The following is a 25,465-nucleotide window of genomic DNA, read 5'->3' as shown; positions in this document are numbered from 1 at the left end:
GAATGGCGAGTTGCGCAACAAGATTGCCACCTTACCACCCGATTACGACAAGGGGTGCAAGACGCGCACCTCTCCCTCTCCGTCGCTGCAGCTGGGAGGCGTTCAAAGAAGCGGCCTTTGCGTTGGAATCCGCCGCCTTCCTCCAGCCCCTTCGACATTGTGACGGGACTAGTTCGGTGCGTGAACAATGATTCCGGAGTTCCCCAACGCGGAGCTGATTTGAAACGCTGGACAAGCTGCCGTGGGGACGACGTATTTTGAGCGTCTCACGCTTCGGCCTAGCACGGAACAACGAGCGACCCTCGATCAGCGCCGATAGTTTCCCGGAACGGCACCCCGCGCGGTTGCCTCTGTGAACAGAGCGCGGTTGCCTTTGTGTACGTAAACTGATCTTCAGAGCAGCTGCGAGTTGGTGATGTGTAAACGAACAGTCGCCGCGTCGTAGGACCGGCGGATCGAGTGTATAAAAACTGTGGTTGTGCGAATGCTGAGGACACACTTCTCTTGAGCAGTCATGTTAGACTGAGTCACTTCTCTCATGCAGTCATGTTGGACTGTTACTCTTTTTCTCAAGCAGTCATGTTAGGCTGAGTTAATTTCTGTAAATAAACCCTTTTTCCTCGTTCTCGATGAGAAGCAGTTCTTCACTTCATCAACGATCTCAGCGTAAATAAGTTGGACGACGGCATGGGCCAGCTACCTTCGAATTCATGCCGTACTCCAATCTTGGCAAAGGACCACGGACGATGGGATTGAGCCCCCAATCCTGACAACTGGCTGACAGCGGTGAGATGGACTTTGCGACATGGTGCTGTATCTGCGGTGAGTGCTTGGTTTTTGCTTTGACTCTCTAGGCTTCATTGTGTGGTTGTTCTGTTTAGAACAGTAGGGAAGCTAGATTGTTGTGTGTTAGCTAGGTTGTGTTTTCCTAGCTAGATTTAGAGAGCAGAATCAAGGCAGTAAAGCAGCAGTCATGGAGTTAAGGACACTGCTGAGAGACGAGTTGTTGATTGTTGGTGAGGAACTGGGCCTAGATGTACGCAAGGAAATGCTCAAATCGGAATTATTGGAGCTAATTTCCAATCAGGCCAGTGAGCAAGATATTGAAATGGGATTGGAACTTCTCAAAAAGAGAGAGAAACGGGAAAAAGAAAGAGAAGAACGAGACAGAGAAAAACGAGAGAGAGAGGAACGCGATAAAGATCGCGAGTTAAGAAAAATGCAACTTGAACTTGAAAACAGACGTTTGGAGTTGTCTCAAGGAAGTGAAGGCGCTCTGGGTCGATCAAGTGAGGCAGAATCGTACCGCATGGACAGGCTATTAAAGCCATTTGAGGTCGGGACCGACATAGGCTTGTTCCTAAGCAATTTTGAAAGGACTTGCGAAAAGATGAACTTCGGTCCGAGTACATGGCCACAGCGGTTGCTGTCTATGTTGCCGTGTGAGGCGGAGGAAGTAATCGCCAGATTGAGTGTGCAGGATGCATATGATTATGCGAAAGTTAAGGCTAGTCTCCTGAAGAAATACCGCCTTTCAGCCGAAGCTTTTCGGCAAAGGTTTAGGAGCACAGGCAAGAAAGATAGCGAGGGCTATCCGGAGTTTGCATATAGCTTAAAGGCCAACCTAGTCGAGTGGCTTAAAAGCGCGGAAGCGTACGACAGCAGAGACATGATCATTGAATGCATGTGTCTAGAGCAGTTTTACAAAACCATCCCCCAAGCTGTGAAACTGTGGGTGCAAGACAGAGGTAATGTAAACACTGTGGAAAGGGCGGCTGAATTAGCCGAAGAGTACGCAACCCGTAGAAAGTTGAACGCCGAGGAGGGAAACTGGGACGGTCGAAATGGACCGCGGAAACCATTTCCGTTCAAAAAGGGTGCGCAAACTAGACGATCAGAGCCTGTAGACATGGCGGAAAAGCCCGCAGAAAAGAGCGAGGAGAAACTTAACGGAGAAACCGCACAAAAAGAACAGAAAAGAAAATTCGAATCTTTTAGACCAATTCGCTGTTACAAATGCCACAAACTGGGACATATAGCTGTAAACTGCGAGAAGTCTAGCGTAGTTTTTTCCTACGTGGAGGAAAAAGATGAGAATATGGAACTTTTAAGTCCATATCTCCACGACCTGCAAGTTAATGGAAAACCATGCCGAGTGCTAAGAGACAGTGCCGCCACGCTGGACATTGTCCATCCGTCTTACGTGATGGTAGATGACTTCACCGGAGAAGTAGCATGGATAAAACAGGTTGTAGAAGAACACAGCGTGTGTCTGCCCATGGCCAAAGTCAAAATCAGTGGACCATTCGGGGAGCTAGAGACTGAGGCTGCAGTTTCCAAATTTTTGTCACGGCAGTATCCCTACATCTTTTCGAATCGTTCGAATCAGTTACTGCGTGACAGAGGGCTCAAACTGGGAGAGGGCATAGTACAGGCATTGACCCGAGGCCAAGCTCGTAAGATCGCGGCGCTTTCGGCTGAAAATGCTCAAGCTCCTCCAGCGGAAGCAGAAAAGGGGATCGCTTCAATACCCGAATCCGAGCTAGGCCCGAGGGACAAAAGAACAGTTGAGGAGAGCCTGCCAGCTGACCAGCTCAATGAGAGCGTAGCACTAGAGTGTCAGAGTTCTAGCCTGCAGGAAGAGCAAGCAGATGCGCTCACAAGCGAGACAGGGTCGTTATTATCACCGGCCTCAAAGAACTTTGATCAACTCTTACGCGTGGATAGAGAGTCACTGGCAGCTGAGCAAAAGAATGATGAGAGCTTAGCTAAATTACGTGACACAGCTAAAGAAGGCATTGCTAGGCGCAACGTAACGATACATGAGAGAGGAGGATTGTTCTATCGGCATTACAGAGATCGAAAGGGTAGGATTTTAGATCAGTTAGTCATACCTACTAAGTATCGGGAGGACCTTTTGAGTCTTTGACATGGAAATGGGTGGTCCGGCCACCTAGGCATAAACAAATCAAAGGAAAGATTGCTTATGGAATACTACTGGCCTGGCTGTTTCAAAGATGTAGAAAACTTTGTAAGATCATGCGACGCCTGCCAGCGTTCTGGTAAACCAGGAGAGACTTGGAAAGCTCCACTGAAGGTAGTGCCCTTAATAACAGAGCCTTTCAGACGGCTTGTAATAGACACGGTAGGGCCTCTTCCAAAAACAAAATCAGGCTACAGGTACTTGTTTACCATGCTGTGTCCGGCTACCAAGTTTCCAGAAGCAATCCCTTTGAAAGAGCTCAGCTCCACCGAAGTAGTAGATGCGCTTTTGACAGTGTTTGCACGAGTTGGGTTTCCAGCCGAAATTCAGGCAGATCAAGGGTCAGTATTCACGAGCGCACTGACTTCCACATTCTTGCAAAAGTGCGGGGTAAAGTTAATACACCGTTCTGTCTATCACCCTCAGTCAAACAGTGTAGAGAGGTGGCATTCGGTGCTTAAGCGAGTTTTGCGTGCGCTCTGTTACGAGCACCAGGAGGACTGGGAGAACTGTCTGCCGGCAACTTTGTTTGCTTTGCGAACGGTTCCACATGAGGCGACAGGGTTCTCACCAGCAGAACTAGTGTATGGGAGGACACTCCGGTCTCCACTGAGAATGTTAAGAGAGATGTGGGAGGAAAGAGGGGAGAGTTCAACAGTGGTTGAATACGTGCTAAATTTACTGGAACGGCTAAGCGCAACCCAAGAACTAGTCGGAAAGAACATGGAAATAGCTCAAAGGAACGCCAAATTCTATTACGACAAGAATGCGAGGCTTCGTACGTTTAAAGTCGACTTAACGATGAAAGCGGAAAAGTGTAGGTTTGGTTGTTCGCAGGTTACTTATCTGGGTCATGTTGTCGGTCAGGACATGAGACGGCCGGCTGAGCTGAAAATAGCTACGATTGGAGAATTTTCTCAGCCGCGCACGAAAACGGACCTTCGTTCATTTTTGGGACTTGTGGGGTACTATCAACGGTACATTCCGAATTACTCGCAATTGGCAAGTCCATTAACAGACGCCCTCCGAAAGGGAGCACCGAGTAACGTACACTGGGATAAAGACAAAGAGAACGCTTTCCAAAGTTTGAAAACGCTATTGGTTTCTCGCCCTGTGCTTCGCGCGCCAGACTACACAAAGGAATTCATAGTTCAATGCGACGCAAGCGACAGAGGTATGGGCGTGGTACTTAGTCAGGTCGGCGACGATAACGAGGAGCATCCTATCCTCTACGCCAGCCGTAAACTAAATGTAAGAGAGGAAGCCTACAGCGCTTCAGAGAAGGAATGCGCTTGTTTGGTTTGGGCCGCCCAGAAGTTGTCGTGTTACTTGTACGGAGCGAAGTTCATCTTCGAGACCGACCACTGTCCTCTGACGTGGCTCAATCAAATGTCACACAAAAACGGCCGCTTGCTCCGATGGAGCCTCACTCTCCAAGAGTACAACTTCTCCGTTAGATATAAGAAGGGAAAGTTGCATAGCAATGCGGATGGTTTGAGCAGGCTAATTTGAATTCTGCGTTTGAGGGTCCCGCCTAAATTTTGGGGTTACTAGTGTTAGCTTTTCTTTAGGCGAAGAAAATCCCCTCTCATTTAGCAGAATTCCCTCCATGATTGCTGAATTGGTCAGCAGGAATTTGCTTCAGAAATTGGCATAGTGAAATGTAGCATTTTTTTTTTTGTTTCTGCACTTATGTTGTTGTTGTTTTTTTTTTTTTGAAGCCTAGCGTGTCTAAAGTGAGAGCCAATGCACGTCATCTCGGCGCAGAGCCGTGTTGTGGGGTTCATTTTGCAGTTGCCTGTCCTTGTTGGATGTTTTGGGGCGGTGACATCAATGCACAAGTGGTCGCTGCGAGCCAAGACATCAATCCCCCCCTGACCAGCAGCCGTTCTCTTCCTGCCTAGCGGTTGTCAGCGCTAGACAGTCGAGACTTTCCGGCCCATGGAGGCGCTGTCAAGAATGGCGAGTTGCGCAACAAGATTGCCACCTTGCCACCCGATTACGACAAGGGGTGCAAGACGCGCACCTCTCCCTCTCCGTCGCTGCAGCTGGGAGGCGTTCAAAGAAGCGGCCTTTGCGTTGGAATCCGCCGCCTTCCTCCAGCCCCTTCGACATTGTGACGGGACTAGTTCGGTGCGTGAACAATGATTCCGGAGTTCCCCAACGCGGAGCTGATTTGAAACGCTGGACAAGCTGCCGTGGGGACGACGTATTTTGAGCGTCTCACGCTTCGGCCTAGCACGGAACAACGAGCGACCCTCGATCAGCGCCGATAGTTTCCCGGAACGGCACCCCGCGCGGTTGCCTCTGTGAACAGAGCGCGGTTGCCTTTGTGTACGTAAACTGATCTTCAGAGCAGCTGCGAATTGGTGATGTGTAAACGAACAGTCGCCGCGTCGTAGGACCGGCGGATCGAGTGTATAAAAACTGTGGTTGCGCGAATGCTGAGGACACACTTCTCTTGAGCAGTCATGTTAGACTGAGTCACTTCTCTCATGCAGTCATGTTGGACTGTTACTCTTTTTCTCAAGCAGTCATGTTAGGCTGAGTTAATTTCTGTAAATAAACCCTTTTTCCTCGTTCTCGATGAGAAGCAGTTCTTCACTTCATCAACGATCTCAGCGTAAATAAGTTGGACGACGGCATGGGCCAGCTACCTTCGAATTCATGCCGTACTCCAATCTTGGCAAAGGACCACGGACGATGGGATTGAGCCCCCAATCCTGACACTGGATATGGGAATTTCTTTAACAGCTTGTACGTACGTCAGAGACCGTCATGTCCACATGATTCTTGAGTGTCCAGATATAAATTCTTCAGAGTCATTGTGGGAGAGATATCGGTGAGAAAGCAACCGGGGCGATGGGAAATTACTAAGTCAGAATGTTGAAGATGGGCTGACCATTTAGCAGTGCCCCCTACTAGTTGGGCCATGTCCAGATGAGTCAGTGTATCTGAAAAAGAAAAGTGCAACTTTTGGCCTTGTAGTTAGGTATAGCTTTTAAGGCAGGCGACACTTTCTTTTCGGTTGTAGAGTAGCTGATTTCAGCAGGCTTTATTAAGGGGAAAGCTTCAGATGGCTCATGGGTCAAAAAAAAAAAAATGGCCAGACTTAGCTTGGTTAAGCCAAGAATGCGTTGCATATTGCGCGAGTTGGGGCCCAGCTTTTCCTCCGGCTGTCGTGACGTCACGTCACGTGGTTGCGCTAAAGGTCAATGGTGGCTGCCCGGCCGCGCCCAAGGGCTGAACTGAGCGATTGCAATATGCAACGCATAAAAATAGAAGCAACTTAATAACAAACATAGCAAACTTAAAAGAGAATAGACCCACATATGAGACGCGCAGCAATGAACAATGCCTCATACCCTCAATGGTGGCTGCCCGGCCGCGCCCAAGGGCTGAACTGAGTGACTGCAATATGCAACGCATAAAAATCCGATGTCCGGCGTCATGGCGCCAAAATCCATAGGGAGTTGAACCCTCGTCCTTTGGTGGGAATCGAACCCACGACCTTTGGTGTTAAACTAGGGAGAATCAGGCCATCAATTTCTTCATAAGAAAGCGTGAAGCCAAAGCGAAGAAGCAGCATCAGCACAGCCTGTGGTGTTAATTGAGGCAAATTTAATAAAGCAAGTTAATTAAGTTCGAGTTAATTAAAGCACTCAAACCCACGACCTTTGGTGGTTTTGAACCTACCTGGAGGTATGGGCAAACCGGACATATCTCCAAGTTTGATTGCAATTGACATCGTGAAGGGGGAGAGGCGAACCCCACGACCTTTGGTGGGAGAAAACAAGTAATAGGAAGTAACAACGCATTCGAATGATAAACGTCAACGTGAGGCTTATAGCGCGTTAAAAAGACAAGAACGAAAGTGAGACGTGACACTCACATGCGCTATAAGCCTCACGATGTCTTACCAACAAGCCCAAATCACTGCTTTACAGCATAAACGTCAAGTAATTATTGAATGTCTCGTGAGCGCGCAGGCTTTGGTCTTCATCCTCTTTAGCGTACGCTAAGGTGACTGTCAATTTTTGTGTTAGCTGTTGTAACCGACTATGTGATGCTTCTGATGATTCTACGAGGGCGATTTCTGCTAGACAACATTACTAATCTCATAATATGACGCGTGAGTGTTCATCACAAACGGAAGGTCTGGTAGACCCGCCGCGGTAGTTTATAGGGGCTCTGGCGTTGCGCTGCCAAGCACGAGGTCGCCGGTTCGATCCCGGCCGCAAAGGCAGCGTTTCGATCTGGGCGAAATACAAGAAACGCTCGTGTACTTAGATTTAGGTGCACGTTAAAGGAGCCCTGGTAGTCAAAAATTAATCCGGGGTCCCCCACTATATATACGGCGTGCCTCAACAGCAGATCGGGGTTTTTGTCACGTAACACCCCATAGTTTAATTAATTTTAGAAGTCTTAGATTTGCATGATTAGTACCGAGTATATCATTCCCACAAGTTTCACAGTAAGCACTTTCGTACTCGTAAATTCTAGTGGTATTGCGTGTACTTTTGCGCCAAAACATATGAGCAGTGAATATGCCCCACGCTATCTGGCGCGCTTTTATTTTACTTGGTGCTTAGATTTGTACGCAGGACGTCATTACTACACAAACGTGTTCCGTGTTTGAGCTTCCGAATGCCCGCTTCTCGTTCTCGCGTTGACGCAAGAGAACTTGCTCCTTGACAGGGAAACGCATTGAGACAAAGAACGCCTTTGGGCGGATGGCTCCCGTTCGCTCGACACCCGCCGGTGCACTGCGGTCTTCCAGAAGGAGAGCTGCCGCCTGTATTGCGCGAAGATATTCTTGGCACGGGTGCATGTGTTTGGGGAAAACAGTCGATAAGATAGAACATGCACTTGAAAAGAAACTTCGTGCTTGGGAGGCCTATACCCACTGCCTCGCAGATGCAATGCCTCACGAGCCCCTTACCGACACCCGCCTCAGTCGCCAAGTGCGACGAGTTTTCGCATAAAGAAGCGTTTGTTCCCGACCAGGGACGACGTTTGTCGCTTTCTCCTCGTGTTTTGCCTTCGGAGCACTTTGTGAGCATGACACGCAGCACGCAGTTAATTTGCGTCTTCAGCGCTTCTCTGTTCGCATGACAAACACCTTGTTAGATATAGGTTTAAACGGGGTCTAACGTGTAACGTGTCGGGCACATTGTCACCTTCTTCCCTCAACTTTTTTTTTTTTTTCGTTTGTTGCCCCAAGTGAGCACGCAGGCACGTTGTGCCTTTTCCGGTGGTGAGCTTCATTCTGTGAGGTTCGCGCGCTTTTTTTAACACGTGACAACCGTAACGATGACAAGATGATGATTATGATGATGATGATGATGATCGTTGCCGCGAGGAGAGTTTCGATGGGGCGACGGACTCGCGCGCTGTCTGTAGTGCGGAAGAAATGTTCATTACAGTGCATTACGTCACAGTTATGCGCAATCACTGCGGCTCCTTCCTCGGAAAGTTTGATTGAGATCATAACGACGTTGTGATGGAGCGCGACAAGTACTTCGCTCGTGTTTTGTGACATTCTTGCACTGACATTAAGCTTCACATCTTCAGGCAGTCGCACAACTATATACGCGCGTCGATGAACTAAGCAAGTTGAACTTCCTCGGGGCTGAAAGCAATATACGCCTTGTACCCGCACGGTGATGTTCCCTGACGCACTTGCTTTCGCCATCGATTCCGACATTTCCGTTCGCTCACCGACCGCGCCGCGCTGCAAAACATTGCAGCACTCGTCGGGACGAGCGATGGCGCATACACTGTCGCCGACGGTCAGGCGACGAAAACCTTTCTTCGTGCGATGGCGCACATTGTGCACGCGTCGCGCTCACTGCGTTCGGCGCGCCTTCGGGCGGGTGCGCTGCCGGTGAACTTGGCGTCGTACAACGTGCGAATGAAGGCCGCCGGAGCTTTGCAGCTGCGAGGCAAATAACAGCTCGCTGTGCAAAGTCCGCAGCTTGTATCTGCGTGCGATAGCGCAACGCGGAGCTGGTAACCTTCTCCGCTGTCGGTGAGGGTGCGCTGTTGAGGAGAGACATTCCCTTGCGTAACCACTTTTTTTGAAAAGCCGAGCTGCGGCTTCTTTTCCTTCTTGTCTTTTGATTTTGCCGATAGATTATCGGCAAAATCATTTATGTACTGATCGGTACGCAACCACGTGAACTGCGTGTGACGCCCGTGCGTTGGCGATAAGAAGGCGCCAACCAGTGGCCGCGTGTTGCCCAGCCGCATTTATTGAGTAAATGTAGAGAGCGAATAATATTTAATGAGTGGAGAGGCATCCCAAAAAAACCCCGGGGCCACGATAGAGGCCGCAGTGGAGCGATGAACTTTCAACACTTGAGGTTCCTGCACGTGTACTCAAAACACGGCATACTCGAGGGCTTTTGCATTCTACCCATAGCGGAATGCGGACGTCATGGCCGGAAACGAAGCCGGCGACCTCTTGCAAGCGATACACTGCCGTATAGCGAAAATTAGTTAACACTGAATCGCCGAGGCCGTTGAAAAATAAAAATTTTAGTTCATACTATATGTCTACATTCCCGTTGTACTCGGTGGCATGGGAAGAGATTCTTTAATTTATTATAGTCATTCTGTTAACATTAAAATTTAACCCCACTTAACGAATGTGTGCTAACATTGTGCGTGTCGCATAGCGTTCTAATAAGGTAATGAGTATCAGATCGCCTACTCCTTTTCGAGCGTTCCTTGTTGTTCGGGGATCAGTGCTGTGGACTCCCGATTATACATCGGGACACTATCAAGCGATAGTTGCACCAAGGCCCATTATTCGTCTTCCGTCTTTCTTTGTAGCCTTGCTAGAGGTTCATAGTTCATGCACGTCGCAATGTGAGCAAGAGGAAGGATGTACACAAAGGCAGGGAGATTAACCAGAGGTGCTTCTGGTTGTCTATTCGCAGCACGGGTGTAGAGCCACAGGGTTAGAAATGAAGAGAGAGAGGGGAGCACAGAAGAAGTAAGACGGCGTGCACCATCCAGCAGGCAGCGTTCCCGAAGTCTGTTTATGTATGCCAGTAAACTTTAGGAACTTGAGCATTGCAGACATTATGCTATCGTCTTCTGCGCGAAGTTACATTAGGAGCACTGGCCTGGAGCTTTGTTCTGACAGGGATATGGAAATAATATTGATTCCGATGCACTTGTTTTAAGCATTCATATGGTTTTCACGTTAACGTGAACGCGAATGGTTTGATGGCTATTTTTTTAATGCGCTTGCGTTCAGCTCCTCTATATACGAGTTTGACATCCGTACTGTCCACTGAGCCTTTATCAACTCGTAGGCCTTTTAAAGAATGTTGGTTGTCAGCTGTGTTTATTTTTACTTCTTGCGCGTAATATTTCCGGGCAGCTCCATTCAGGACCCCTGCGAGCTTCCGGGGCCGAGGAGTCAGCCCCGAGGCAAACGGCGGGTCCACCGCCGAGCGCATGCTTGTTTAGGCTCGCGCCGGTACGTGGGCCTATCTTGCGCGCCTCTCTCTCGCCTCGTGATGTCTGGCGTCTCGGGAAAGTAGATCGTCCTTATCGCCACATTCCTTAGCATTCCAATCTCGACTCGAAGAATGAGAAGGGCTTCTCCGGACAAGAAAAAAAAATGAAGAAGAGGAAAAACCTGGCCTGCCTCGCCGTCGAGATTTGCCAATTCCGGCGAACAATGAGAGGAGCGCGACGCCATTAGGAATTTGCGCTTGTGTACGACCGGCTTGCTGCGATTGCCTCGACCGAGCCACTTTCGCGCGGTGACAACATTCCGGAAGAAACAGGCCGGGTGGGCGAGGGGGTGTTGCAATGGGGGGCAAGGGCCGGGTTATAAATAGCGCGCAAAGCTGACCGGCGCGATTGTTTGCGTACAGGGGTGGGCAGATGCAATTACGCCCGCTAAGAAGAGAATTAGTCGCGCCGATCGATCCTTCGGCCCTAAATTGGATCTACTCTGCTGACGGCTTCCGCGGCGTGTGATGGAAGAGTCAACCATTCCTCTCCCCGCGGGAGCCACGAAGGGATTGCGTGCTGGCTTCGCCTTCCTCGGCGCGGTCACGTTGTGCAACGGCTGCGCTCTGTGGGAAAGCCCGTTTGCGCTTCATCACGGCGACCGTTCCCGAGCCCTTGCTGTTACTGAGCCTGCGCGCTTCCTCCAGACGTGCCGTCGGCAACTTTTTGCCCGGGAGAAGCCGGAATCCCTGCGAGACTGTGCTCGCTCGCTTTGGTGAACTAACGACGCAAGCGCTGAAGCAATGGCGGAAATCGCAGCGGCCTATTCAACTAGGCCCGCGGTGTCCGGAGCTTACACACGAAACTTCAGGGCAAGGAATTCCGCAACACGAATAATCGGCTTCTGAATTAAATTCACGTGTGTTACGTGCCAAAATCGCGATATAATTATGAGACAAGCCGTAGTTTGGGACTCCGGTTTATTTTTAACCATTTCGTATTCCTTAACGTGCACCCAATGCACGCTACACGGCCGTTTTGAAGACAAGATCTTCTTTGGCGAATTCACACGGGCTCGGCCTATGCGTGGGATCTGGCCTTTTGGGCAGAAAACGGCCCTTTCGTACATCCAGAGCGTCGTAGCGAGTCGCAAAAATATGAAAATGTAGGTACCAACAAAACAAAAAGCTATAATTAGTAGCAGAGTATGTAAAATGAAAAAACGTGGACGTAATTAGAACCAATATAGTAAAAAAATAATCATATTGAACCATAGACTGCACTATCTCCTGGATTGGCCCACCTGGCCTCCTCACTTAAAAAAGAAAGAAAAAAAAATAAGCATTTTAGCCAAAGTCGACACGAAAGAAGACAGTGTCGACCTACATCCGCGTTGGGAAAAAAAAAAGCGAATGGTAAAATTTGATGGCATGAATAAAGAAACTGAGGGTCCGGAAAAATATGTATGGTTTGAGTAAGGAAGGAAGAAAATTACGCAGAAATATCATGCACCATATTTATTGCTCCGAATTGCAGTACGTGTAAATTCGTCGACCTTGTCTTCTTTCGCGTCGACTTTGGTTGAAACGCACGCCTCTCATTTCGGCACTTCGATCGCATCGGAATGCGACTGGGATTGCACCCGCGACCTCGTGCTTAGCAGCGCAACGCCGAAGCCGCTGAGCTACCGTAGCGGGTGTCTAAGCGATTGTTCAAAAGCAAGTGTACACGGAGAGCTGGTCGACCTATATATCTCTCTCCGGAGAAGCGTGACTTGTTGTCCGCGCTGCGTTTCTGACACAGTTCGAGAGAGAGAGAGAGAGAGAGCAAATGATAAATGAAAGGTAGGGAGGTTAACCAGGACTGAGCCCGGTTGGCTACCCTACACTGGGGAAAGGGAAACGGGGACGAAAAGGTTAAAGAAAGAAGAGAAAGTCCACCGGGGATATCGTTCAGTCACTCAGTCCGGAACACAGACGCTGACTCAATCCTGTATCTTTCAAATATCGCAGCAGCGCTTTTGTGGCCTTTTGTAGCTGCGATATACGAGGCCATGGCGATATGCGAGGCCCAAGTTCGAAGTTTTGCCACAGTACCCGTGGGCACTTCTAAAGAGGGCGTCGGTCAAGCAAGAACAACCGTTCATTGTCACAAAACGGTGGCTTTTCTGCAGTGCTTTGCCTGCATCGCAACCTCCTTGTCGACAACATTATCGTGAACAGGGGCATTAATTTCGCTGGTCGATAGTTCTAAGCGTGCGACAGTCCCACCTGACTACGAGGCTCTTAGTTTGGTTATCATGTGTGTCAAGGAAATGCAGTGTACAGTGACGATAAACGGGTGCGTTTTCAAGAAAACATTAGGGGCACATGGACAGGATGTGTTGATAAGAGAATACATGTACGCTGTTTTTCGTTCACATGCAAGTCGCGTGCAAAGTTTCGGTGAGAGCCTTTGTTCTTGCATAACTTGAATTTGTGCATGTCGCCAAAACCGGACTGTGGCGGTCGTTCCAAGCATTTCGCGCGTGTACCTCTGTTTTTATGGTCGCCTTTGACTGCCTCTCGCGCTGTATTAAGTAGGAGCGCTCTACCGTCACTCTGCGGTATTTTGTTTTCTGCGTGAAAGTACGGTCGTACTTGGAAATATGCAAATTCCGTCCGCGTGTTGTTGTTGTTGTCGTCGTCGTCGTCGTCGTCTTCTTCTTTTGCGTGAACTTCTTAACGAAAGAAAAATTGCGGCACCTTGTGCTCTGCTTTCTAGTTTATATACGTGACATGCACTGACCTGCAGTTTAGGCTGTAACGTAGCGCGTTGCACTACATTACATAATGATAGTTATATAGTTTGCGCTGTACTTCAAAAGATGATCGGCGTTGCTCCGTCTCAGTCAATGTTGCTTTCCTGTTTTTGTTTTCCTTCACTCTGCCCGTATTTCTCAATTCATATGTCTAGTGATGACGTCACAAGGCAAGCGCCATCGCCACCAGCCGCTTGTCGTAACGTCTCAAAAGATGAGGCGTAGCCAAATGGGGATTTGTGCGCCTGCGGCTTTTACGCGCAATTACCAGCCACGCTTACGTACTATGGTGCATTGGTAATCGTCGATTCGCATGCAAAGCTGTCTAAGCGAATGTGGTATTCCAAAGCGAAAGCACAATGGTCCGAAAGCATCAGAGGGCTGCATTCGTATTTGAATGACGCGTCGCTTTTCACCTTGGCTGCGCAGCGCCCTTCCGTGTGCACTTCAAAGAACACGGACGAGAGATGAGGTTTGGACAAATATTCTGCCTCCATCAGCGATTCCGGCAACGTGAATAGCATCCGTCAAGGTATATAGCACCCGCTGTAGTTTTTCGTTTATTCCTTACTTTTTTTGCCCTTTCCGTTTTTCTATGCAAACAAATTTCGCTAGCTCATGTCAGGGGGAATTATGTTTCGCGCCATTCAATCTCGCATTTGCACTTCATGCGGCCTATGCCGTTTCGCCTCGTGTTTAGTTTAGCAAACTGGGAGAGTGGTTTCGGGGCACACCTTGACTGATTTTCTTCTTTCTACGATTTTCTTTTTTTTTTGCCTCTATTCAAATATACCTACGCATACATTGACCAAAAAGTGAACGCAAACTAAGGCCGCGTACTTCTCGCGAAACAAGTCGAATTCCTTATTTTTTTTGCTTTGAAACCTTTCTTTTTTTTTTTCGCCCGTTTTTGTGAAGAGACGCTGCACCAGCATCTCTTCGAGTGAATGCGGCAGCGCACAACTCGCCGAGCTCTCAGCGAAGCGCTTAATGCGTTTTTTTTTCCTTTGCGCTTTTCAGCTAGCACTTTCTGTTAATTTCGTTCCGCCTCCCTTAAGCGGCTGCAGCATGCCAGAAGTTAATTTGTTCTCGACTCTTTTTTTTTTTTTTTTGCCCATTATGTCTGCCACAAGGCGGCGTTTTGCGGGGAATGTGTTTTCAAGCTATCCAGCGCACGGAGGCGGTCACCAAGATTCGGCTCAAAGAAAATCAGCGCAGCAGCGCTTCGGCGCTCTCTCGCGTGCAAATGATGCCGCGGGCACTTGGCGAACGCACTTGATTATACGCGTTCTTTACTCGTACTGAGTGTGACGCAATATTGGCAATACGGAAATGGAACGTGCGAGGTGTGTTCTGTGGCTGTTGGGGCAATTTATCACGGGTAAGGAAGCGAGAAGCCGTAACGTTTACTGATCCGGACAGCGTGTTTGGCATTCACGGCGCGTAGCGCCAACTCCCTGCGATTTCCATTCCCGCAGCCTTTTTATCCGTGTATCCGCACGTATCGTTCGCTGTAGCGAAAAACTGCCCGTGTTTTCACTGCTCTGTGGTTACAATGTTGTTGATCTTTTCTTTCTTCTTTTTCAGGTTCGTGGTACCGATCACTTTAACGCTGCTCGTCAGTCTTGTAATGGTAAGCGTAACCTATGTTGCCTGACTCCTGTGCTGTTGCCTTTCCTTCTGTTCGTTCGCTTCTTTTTCTCTTTTATTTCTTCCGCTGCACCGGTGAGGTGTGGCGTTATCGGCGAGTGCTAATCAGCATTTGGCATTGCGGCCGAGGAAGGCTGTGTGTTTTGCCGCCATAAAGCTAAGCAGGTCGCTGCCTGCAATTAATTTCGTGCCCTGCGCAATCTCTGCGCACATGCGTGGAAGAAAATAGCGCCTACATTACAATACATTGCGCTCGAACTCGAAAAGTGGGCGCTCAGCGAGTGCGATGCGAGACGTTTGCTGAGGGGAAAATGGTGATGTCCAGTTAGCGGGACAGGGGCTTGCAGACGGAAAGGGCGAGGGAGGGGGGAGAGGGGGCACCTCCATTGCGTAGACGCCGTTTCTCCCGCCAAAAGGCATGCGCAACCCGGAAGGTTCGATGCAAGCACTAGGGGTAAAGCTGCCGCTTTTTATAAGTCGTACTTGCTTCACATACAGCGCTGCTGGCGGTGGTAGTATGCGTAACGGCTCTGTAAAAGAAATTATGGAACACGAGCCCGCTTGTGCCTCTTCATGCCGTGGTGACTCACGCGTGTGCAGCGCTCTTGGCGGGCAGTGCACCAATTTAAAGTTGCATTTAAACTTGTTCAGTGAGGAGCGGGGGAAGTCGAGCGCGTCACGACCTGCACTCAGTACAAATGCATACATTAGACTTGCTCGAAAATTCCGAGGAGGATAGACTTTCACCCGCATGCCCTCCTCTACAGCAGGCCTTATTGGGGTCGACGCCGCTGCCAGTTTGTGATCAGCAGAGGCACAATCGTTTTGTGAGTCAACACGATCGAGCGTACATGCAATACCTAGAAACATTGAAATGTGCATAGTGGAGCTGGAGGACGCAGGAATAGACGGAAAGACAGGGAGGTTAGCCAGTTCTCAGACTGGCTGTCTACCCTGTGCTGGGGAAGGGGTGTAAGGGGAATAAAGGACAATAGAAAAGAGATATTACAAAAAAAAAGGAAAGATCTATAGATATAGAGATAGATAGTTCTATAGAGAACTATCTATAGATAGTTCTGACGGAAGACGTAGCCGTAGATTCGGATCCAAGTTGTGGAGACGAGCGTTAATAAATTCCGTCGAGTTCCCCTGTGCAAGTGTAAGTTCACGTTAAACTATGTTGTGTTTCTTTCTCTATTGCGTGATGATGAAGAAGTCTTATGTCAGCGGCTAATTGTTCAGTCGGTCCACGACGAAAAAGCGATATAATGCACTGGAGAGCTGTCTTGGAGTCAGAGAAGGTTGACCATGTCTGTGATGGTTCTTCAATTACGAATTATAGAGCAGCACGTAGGTCGGATAGTTCTGCAGCCGTCGACGATGGAAAATGCAATGTCTTGAATTTTATGGTGACGGACGGCGCGGGAATAACCACTGCTCCTGCTGAGCTTGCAGAAGAAGCTGAACCATCGGTTTAAATGTGAAGGCGTCCGCTGTGTTTCTCATGTAGGAGCAGTATAGTATGGCTTGTTGTAGGGCTAAAAAAGACGCTAGTGCACAGTGGAGTGTACCACTACGACTGAACGGTCACGAAACGTTGTCATGACACTCGTTCGCCGAGTTGATGTGGTATTGACGTAGCAGGGACACCGGCTGGGCAACTTGACGCTACACAGCTCCAACAGCTCCAGGTCAACGATGCTCCTGAGGGACGTCCTGTGTGTTCCGCCCTCATTCGTTGTACTCGTCGTTTTTCTTTTCCCCAGTCATATTCATCCAGAACCGAGCAGACGCATTCTGGGTGGCGTTTTCGGGCCCGTAACCGCTTAATTTACTTGTCCTGGCGCCAGTGCTGCAGACCGTGTTGCTGGACCGCCAGCCCACGATACGTGGTGCCGAAATCTTCAACCCCCCTCCCTCGTTCAGCGGTCAGGTAGCCCATGGCCGGTTCGTGGCCTGATGAGTAGGGGCACATCACTTCGGGCAGGCGGAAAGAAGCGGTAATTGGTCCATGGTAAAGGGGGAACAGGCTCACCGCTGCATACTTCCGAGTGCGGCGCTTTAACGGCGACCTGGGCCTCCCGCGGTGAGCGCCGATGATGCAAAAAACCCGGAAAGGAGCCGGGGATTTCCCTGGCCGCTGTCAGAGATTTTGTCGGCCCGCATGCCTGCCTTTTCCATGCATACTCTGCCTTGTCTGTCGACCTTTTGCGAGCTGCTTGAGATTACAAAGGCTGAGACCACGTCAAACCGAAAAACTCAGAAACAACAATTGCCAGCCCAGATTTTATAGAGGAGTGATTGTAAACACAGTACCTCAGCATTACCCGGTCACCGAGCACAGCTGTCAGCGAGACATCATTCAATAATAATTTACGAGGTGTAATCCAAAGTTTAACGTCAACCTGTCTGACCGGTAAGAGGCGCGTTGTAGAAGAAAGCAGAAGCGCGCACCCAAAAAGCACCGTAAAAGGTTTAATGACGTTACGGCTACCACAAAGGAGCCTTGCTCACATGAAAGCCAATAGAACCATGTAAAAGACGCAGCGTGTTGTAAGTGCGCGCTTCAGTACATGAGGCAGTGGATACATCGTCCTGAATGTGCGGCTTTTGTCAGACGCAGGCGTGATGTTAGTCACTTTTCTTCAGTTGGGACACGCGAAACGGCATTAAATCTTTTATCGCCTTTGGTCGGGGCTCGCGCCTGTTTTCTCCTGCAACAATCCACGAGGTATGTATGTCGATCCACTATTGATGTCGCCTGGTTCCTTGCCTTTCATTGCTGCTAATTCCACATTACAGTTCGCTCATGGCATGTATAGTTTATGACACGTATACACGTAAACGGTCGTACAGCCGCCGTCGCAGTTATCGCAGGTACAGGCAGGGAACGTCTGTCCGGCCGCGACTCTCTGTAAGCCGGCCACGATTCTGAGGATGATACGATTGTGTGCGACATCACGAACGCGCGTTCAGGCTTGTAGTCAGTGCGCTGAGGTTCCATCGAACGTATTGTGACGGAGCAGAGACGCCTTAATGTTAACAAGTCGCTTGCCGGCGCCCGATGTTTGAACTACCAGTTCTTGCATTAGTCTGACTGCAGTCCCCTTTACTCGCTGGTAATTGAAACAACGTGCGCCCGGTATAACACTGTTGTCATAATTTATGTCACAATGGCAGTGATATCAATTGCACGTGGTGACACATCGGTTAGCGGTAAGAAATACTACAAAAAAAGAAGGTCAAGGAGCGGTACAGATTTCGTCACTGTCCAGGCAAGCGAGAGAAAAAAAAAAGCTAACAAACCAACCAGTAATACACAATGCATATTGAAAATCTTTCTGCTCTGTAAAGGCGTGACGCGTCTAATTTAATAGGTCACTTTGCAGGTCGAGAAGGCTACCACTATAACTGCACACTGATATTTTACACCATGACTGAAGGCTTGCTGTGTAGTTTTACAGTGAACTCGCCTTTCTTGTCTTGCTAACCGTTGTTCGGCGCATTTTCAGAGACGGAGGCTTCTCCGCTTCGCATGTTGGGGGCACAGTGCACGAAAAACTCTGCAGAAGCGTGACACTAGGTGCGCGACTGCGAGTGTCACAAGCGCCGCGCGCACGTCGGGCTGTCGCGCGGGCAAAGATGGACGGCCGCAAGTCTGTCCGTCGTTGGCCAGAGTTCAAGGCGCGCGCGCGGTCCTCCCGAAGGCGCTTCACCTGGCACGGCGGCCGCTCTTTGTCAGCGCAGCCCTCGCGGTCCCTCGTCGTCGCACTGTTGTTTCGACGGAAAGCGCGAAAGTTGAGCCTACGAGGTATTCCGCCTCGGCAATAAATCACTTGACGGCGCCGCTCATTGTGGACGGGTTAAACCCATAGTCGTCGCTAGCGGGGCTGTTGTGGCGGGACCCCAGCGCCCCCAAGGCCGCGGCGGCGGCAAAGGGACGCAGCCTCTGGCGCTTTCCGCGACCCATCAGCCCTCTTCCCGAGTCCTTCGGTGGTGCGTGCGTGAAGGGCCTGCCGCTTCACCTGAGAAGGCGCTGAGCTGTCCTTTTTTTTTAAAGCTCCGAAAATGCCAATCCCGGCCTTCGGACCTTACGGCCATGGACGGCCCCGGTTTGTGCTGCCGGCCCGAGGAAATGTCAAGGTGCGCGACCACAGAAGGTCGCTAGCGCGTAATGCCTGTGGTGCCTTCTACCGCTGCGGCCGCGTGGAGAAACTTCCAATTAACGAGCTAGAGCACTTCGCTCAGGTGCTGGTTCGGCTGTTGAAGCTTTCTCGCAGGACAAACAGCCTTCGAACGCCTTCGGATTTCTATTGTGCACGGGGTGCTGCTCCGTTGGTGGCTCTTTGTCTGGCTCCCCGTCTGCGTCTGTTTCACTTCAGCGCCCCTTCTATGGTCGTACTCACTGTGTTCGATAATTGACCGATTGCGGTTCCCGCTAGTGCATTTAATGTGCGGCTTTTGCAGTCAGGGTCGTGAAATAATGTAAACAGTTCTGTTCGGCCAGCATCGGACATGCTCAGTCAGCAGCAGCTGCGTCTTTCTTGAGGTACTGGAATAAGGTTTTAAAGCGATCTGCACGTCGTTCGACACATTCTGGTTTCAAAGGTAGCAAATCACGGCTCAATGAACTTTGATTTATTACTATCCTTTTTATAGGCTTCGCGCATTGCATCGACGTAGGCCGTGACGTCGCATTTGCTTGTTAGTCTAGCCTGAACGCTGGTACTTCACAGCGACGCACTCTCGTTGCATATATATAACATCATACTTACGCTTTCGCGTTAAATGTGTCATATTTTTTTTTACATTGTGCTAAGCTCATAGAACCGCAAGTAGCGCAGATATGTAAACCTCATTATTGCAAAACTCGAGCAATTAGGGATTGCTTCGTTGTCACCATTAGGCTGCGTGCGTGTACAAATTACGGATTTAAGACGCTTTTCTTCCTTTCTTTTTTGTTATATAACTTGTTTTGTTATATCCTGATTTTTAAAACCTTGTCGCTGTGGCCTTCTTAAGACACCGCTCTTTTCACCATTGCATGTTATGTCTGAGCCACAGGGGAAACGTAGAGCCAAGTATGTTCTATACTTCCCCGAAGCACGTGAGCCAGTAAATACGCTTCTCTCTCTTCTCCTTCTCTTTTAGGAGCCGCGGTGAAGTTCATTCCGCGTTCACTGTCAACAAACCTTTCGGGACGTGGTTCCGCTAAGTGGGTCAAAAGCAAAGTTCAGAAAAAAAAGAAATGCAGAAAGGCAGCCGAGACTACTCTCCGATGATGGCGCTGTTTTCTTTCCGAGGAGCGCCCGCTGAAGGCGACCGCAAGAGGAGCGCCGTCCACTCGGCATTGACGGCTTCACGGTCGGACGCCGGCGGCTTTCGACGCGGTTTTGCAAGTGGCTTCGTCGCACGCCAAGTGGCTGCCATCTATGGAGGAAGGGCGGGGAGAATAAACGGCCATCAGAGAAGGCTCACTTTGCAGCGCATCCTTTGCTTTTATTTCTCTCGCTCTCTCTCACCTTGTGCGAAGTAATTGGATTGTGCACACACCTCGGGGCAGCCAACTCGGAACGTTGACATTCATTTGAGCAGTATGTCGTTCGCGTCAGGACTCCAAGAGATAATATGCATTTACCGTTGTGAAGAATAAGCGCTCATACGTTTATGAATGTGCCAATCTCATGAATCTGTCGACTAGCGCCTGAGCGGCAAAGCACAGATCGGCACGAACATTTTCGACGCTGTATCATTTACGTAAGGCAGCGGGCTGATGCTTTTCTGCCCGTCTGTACTCCGCGCAGTCTAAAGAGAAATACGTGGCCATTACAGATACGAGATTCTTCGCTTAAAATCACAAGTGCGGTGAGGGAGCTTGAAGTCCTCGCCTCTGCACCTCATTCCTGCCTTCATCCGCGTCTAATCCGGAGCCCAAGAAACGGTCGTGCCTGTCGCTGCTACTCTGGCCGGTCGCACGCATTCCCGGCACGAGGCGCGGGCGTCCGTTCACCGCGCTTACAATTCGCCGTCGCCGAGTGCCAAGGCAAAAGCCGCATTTTCGTTGACGGTAACGGCCGGCGACCGCGAACCTGCGTCAACGCCGGCTGGCAACGTCTTGACGGCGCCGGCGCCTATATGCTCGGCACCAGTCGCAACACGGACTTTGGCCGGGCCATGCAATGCATCCAGCAACAGCACACTGCGGAAGGTGTGCGAGAGCGAAGGGCGCGGCGGACGGGGGAAGGGCAGAGGGGTCCGTGCGCACGCGTTGGCGTAGATGTTCGCGCCTACTGACGCGTGCTGTCCGGGCAACCTGCGGCGCCGACGGTGAGCGCGCGCAGGACGGCCGCCTTCTCCGGTCGTTTGCCCCGCCGCGCCAGCCGTGTGCGCGAGCACGTGTTCGGCTGTTCGTTGCTTTACTTGTTGCTCTCAAAGAATTTCTCACAAGTGGAGAAGACGTGGCAGTCGTTGGCCTTTGCTTGTTAAGTGCCAAGAAAAAAAAATGGATGCAGCGTCACCGTGAGCGTGTTTATTTCTGAAATTTTAAAAACGCGCTGTCCATACTCTTTTTCTATATACAGTGTATCCGCTTGGCTGCTGCGAATGACAAATAATAATGTCTTAGCTCGTTTCGCTAATCCTTTACAACGCTAATACTCATCGCAGTACAAACGAACAAGCGAGCAAACGGAACTAACTTCAACAGCAACAAAATTTTTCACCTCCAGTGATCGATGTAAGCATAACTCGGGCAAGTTTCTCTCTCGTTACGTTTGGTATTTTCATAATGCAGACACAAAGCGTGCAGTGTTGTTTCCAAGGTGATGTCACATTATGTGGTGACTTAACCGGTGCCAGCATTTCCTTCTGTTTGTCACTTCACGCCCTGCCATCCCGTGCTGTTTATCTGCTCTTCAAGTCGCGAACCCCCATACAACCCGAATGCTCGCTCTTCTACCTTTTGTTGTCATCCTTCGAAACGCGCCTCTTTACGGTCGCAAAGGGTGGCTGCACGAAGCCTTGGATTTTGCTCGCTCGCACTCGGTGACACTGTCGTCGCAGCGATAAAGTACGCTCGCTGCTTTCGTTAACGCGCGATAGTGTTCTGGAGCGAAAAGTTATGTCGCAGTTTTTCCGCCTGTTGGTTCGCGCTTCATATCAAGGTTCAGCGACGAAAACGATACACTCTTTACATTTTGCCGGACGAAAGCCGAACGCCTCTCATATGCTGTGACAGGTAAGAGATAGAGAAATAAAAATGACTGCGCCTAAATACTGATGTTTACCATGCACAAAAAGAGGGAAAAGGAGTACGAAATGCGGAGCCGTGTGTGTGTGTGATGGAGAAAGAGAGAGAGGGGAGGGAGGCCTCCAGTACGGCGTCTACTTCCGGGCCATGGTCATTCTCGCACCTTTTTATTTCACTGTCGCAATATTATTAGAAACCTGTCGCTGTAAACTACTACATCTCAACATTTCAGCTCCGAAGAGATAATTACGGCTAACCTCTTTAGCTTATCTGGAAGGTTACAGGTAAGCTTTCTGCAGCCTGCGCCTTCTCTTTCTTTATTTACCTTATCCTTTTCGTTTTTTCTTTTTTTTTTTCTGAGTCTCGGCCACACCTTCTGGAGCATCCATGACCTCCCCCGTGTGTAAAGGAATGGAAAAGAAAAGCTGCATTAGCATCGTTGCAAGGCCTTAGCCCTGGAGAAGTGACCCTGCCACGCTCGGTGGCGACATCGCTGCTACCTACCTTTCCAACATGATAGCTGCCGTGCCAGTAAAAAGCTCGTGTCACCAAACTCCTATATAGCAGTATCATCGATCGCCTTCTGCTCTCTCTTTGAGTCGGGACTGCGCGCGTAAACAAGCTGTCGTGCGCTAACTTATTTAATTGATGGATGAGTCGTTAGTCCGCTTCTTGAAGACTTCGCGAAACCTGCCCGAGTGAAAGCCTCCTGGCAGCAAACTGCGTGTGAGACACCCGTAGAACGATGTTTCCACGCCTGCACGGTCGCCTTTCCATCTCCCGTCGCTGTGTCTGGCTCTTTATTTTTTTCTTCTTCGTATTCTATCGCGTGTTTTTCCTTTTCCTTTCGCGAAGTATGATGGATGGGCTTCTGCGGAACACCGTCGCAGTAACACGTGTGTTCGGTTGATGATAGCGCGCGTTTGACGTAATTGCTCCGGCGTTTGCTGCAGGTCACCGCCGCTTTCAATTTTGCTTCTCTACCCCCGAGAATCACCAGGTCATCCCCTTGCTCTTGACTGTCTTGTCGATCTAAAAGCGAGGCGGTATAGGAGCTCAAAACTGGCTATTGATTGATTGACGGTCTTTAACGTCCTATCTTAACACAGGGGGGGATATGGAGTACTGGAGGGCTCCGGATTATACTTATGACCACCCGGGGTCCCTTAATGTGCACCGAAAGCGCGGTACACGAGCACCCCAATGAGAGTGCAGCCCAGAATCGAACCCAGGACCACGTGCTTTGAAGTAGAACGCCATCCGTTGAAGCCGACGTGGTCGATACGCTCGGGCGCGTAGCGAGTCAGCGTCAACACGAACATATATACACGAAGCGTGTCCTGACGGAAAAGAGTGTTTTAAGAACAGTACTACATTTTGAACAGTTAAATAATTCGAAAGAAGGACCAAGTACTTGTACGAACACGCCCTGAACACACACTGAAACCGTCGGTCAATGTCCACCGACTGCGGTAACACGTGAAAACACCACACCATTCTTTCTCAAAATATCTTAGGCATTTTTCGCCCTTAATTAGACCACCTAAGGAAACCACGAGTGCCTCCAAGGACAAGGGCCCGGAACGTTATTCGAGACACTCGAGCGACGCACTATAGCGATGTGCGTGCTTTTCAAGGTGTCGCAGGGCCCGCAGGTTACGAGCGACTTTCTCCTGCTTTCCTTTGTGTACAGACATCGTCCGATATCGGAGGTGCGGACAAAACGACTCGGCTCTCAACACGCTTTTGCGATAGCGCTGTGCTATGCGAGTTATCGATTGTGTTCCTCAGTTTTGATTCAAGCCGCGAAAAAAAATATTAGCTAGTATATGGTCTGTTCAGGTCATACACTGGAAGGGGCGTAACAGTGCTGTCCTCTACAAGCTATTCTTCAAAAAATATCTATAACATAAAACAAAGGTGGTCTAGATTGCAATGCTGGCAGGTAAGTATATTGCATGGTATTCGGAGGACCGACAGCCGTATGGTGAGTTCCGTTTGCCTTGGTTCCGCTCGTAAGCCCATAACAAGTTGCTTGACGCCATTGGTAGCAAGCGGATAGGTAGCCGCTTAATTCGCTTGTACTACTGATTGCTCGATCGAGCGACGGTGCTATCAGCGGAGCCACAGTGAGCGATGCACTTGACGCCCGTCTGATCTTGTAGGTCAAGAGTCTCAACCGCGCGGTCCGCAGGCGGCCTCGCGGAACTTTAGCTGCAGGCTCTCACCTTTCACGTGATTTCACGGTCACCACTTGTCTCGCTAGCAAACAAGGACGCGAAGGATGTTGGAAAAGAAGCGCTGAGCGTCCGCCCGACCTTCCTTGTCTTCGTTTCGCAGCGAACAGCCACGCGTCGGCAGTGATGCAAAAAAGTGCCGCGCCGTCAACCCACGCCTTTCTTTACTTATCAGTTTGAGAATGCCGTGTCCAAACTGTGGACGGCAAGTGATGCGTGCACCGAGCTTTTGGTAAGTGCAGGTGCCTGCTATGTCGCATGTATTATTTGATTTACGATGTTCGTGCATTTGGTCCAGAATCAAGTTTATTTTCTATATCCCGTCATTACACATAGATACATCCAGAAGGAGGTGCCAGAGTCGTAGACTGAATTGGGACCTTCATCGCGAATTGGGACGCCAGCAAGTTGCAAGGCGCTAGTTGCCTACTTTTGATTGCCTCGCTAGCTTCATTCGCTTACTAAAAGATCCGGTGTCAAAGTATTTGGGAAGGAAGATTTGGAAATGTCTGTCTGTCTCTTCGTTCGTTCGTTCATTCGTTCGATTGATTGATTGATTGATTGATTGATTGATTGATTGATTGATTGATTGATTGATTGATTGATTGATCGATCGATCGATCGATGGTTGACATGGTTTAAGATCCTAAGGCAGCACTGGGACCACGAGGGACGCTGTAGTGGAGGGCTTTAGATTAATTTCCGTAGACTTCTTTGGAGCCGCTGCGCTCGGGAATCGAACTCCACGGCCTCATGCTATGCAGTTTAACTCCCCAGCCACTGAATGACGGTGGTGACTGTCAATTATATGTCTTCTGTTGTACGGGATACAGCGCAAAAGAAAAAGAAAGATAAGAGAAATGAAAAATGCAGAGTTCTGTATTATAAGGCTTATCATGGATCTACTTGGCAGGGCCTTCCAATCACCTTTGGGCACACCGCCATTTTCGCTTCATGCTTAGACGTCGCATAAATAATGAAAACCAGAGGAATCCTTCTTAAAGTAGTTTGATTTCTTTTTCGAACCGACTCCTATAGTGGAAATTTATGAAAAGGAGGCTGATATTCGGAAT

General features: G+C 49.6%; 1 protein-coding gene across 6 annotated transcripts in view; it reads left to right on the top strand.

Annotated features, from left to right (window-relative positions):
* Positions 1-25,465, top strand: part of LOC139054232 (fibroblast growth factor 17-like) — a 108,943-nt gene that overhangs the window by 34,534 nt on the left and 48,944 nt on the right. The window contains exons 2-3 of one of the 6 annotated variants that reach the window (XM_070530939.1): positions 13,686-13,788; positions 14,844-14,889. In XM_070530939.1, coding sequence (XP_070387040.1) covers positions 14,887-14,889 — 3 coding nt within the window. In that variant the 5' untranslated portion in view covers positions 13,686-13,788; positions 14,844-14,886. Of the gene's footprint in view, positions 1-13,685; positions 13,789-14,430; positions 14,696-14,843; positions 14,890-24,033; positions 24,143-25,465 lie in introns of those variants that run through there. The other 5 variants (XM_070530938.1, XM_070530941.1, XM_070530940.1 and 2 more) reach the window with 5 other exon arrangements.

Source organism: Dermacentor albipictus, chromosome 1 (genome assembly GCF_038994185.2).
Source record: "Dermacentor albipictus isolate Rhodes 1998 colony chromosome 1, USDA_Dalb.pri_finalv2, whole genome shotgun sequence".
In the NCBI taxonomy this organism is placed as follows: domain Eukaryota; kingdom Metazoa; phylum Arthropoda; class Arachnida; order Ixodida; family Ixodidae; genus Dermacentor; species Dermacentor albipictus.
The sequence above is the reverse complement of the archived record's forward strand: the minus strand, read 5'-3'. Positions and strand labels throughout refer to the sequence as shown.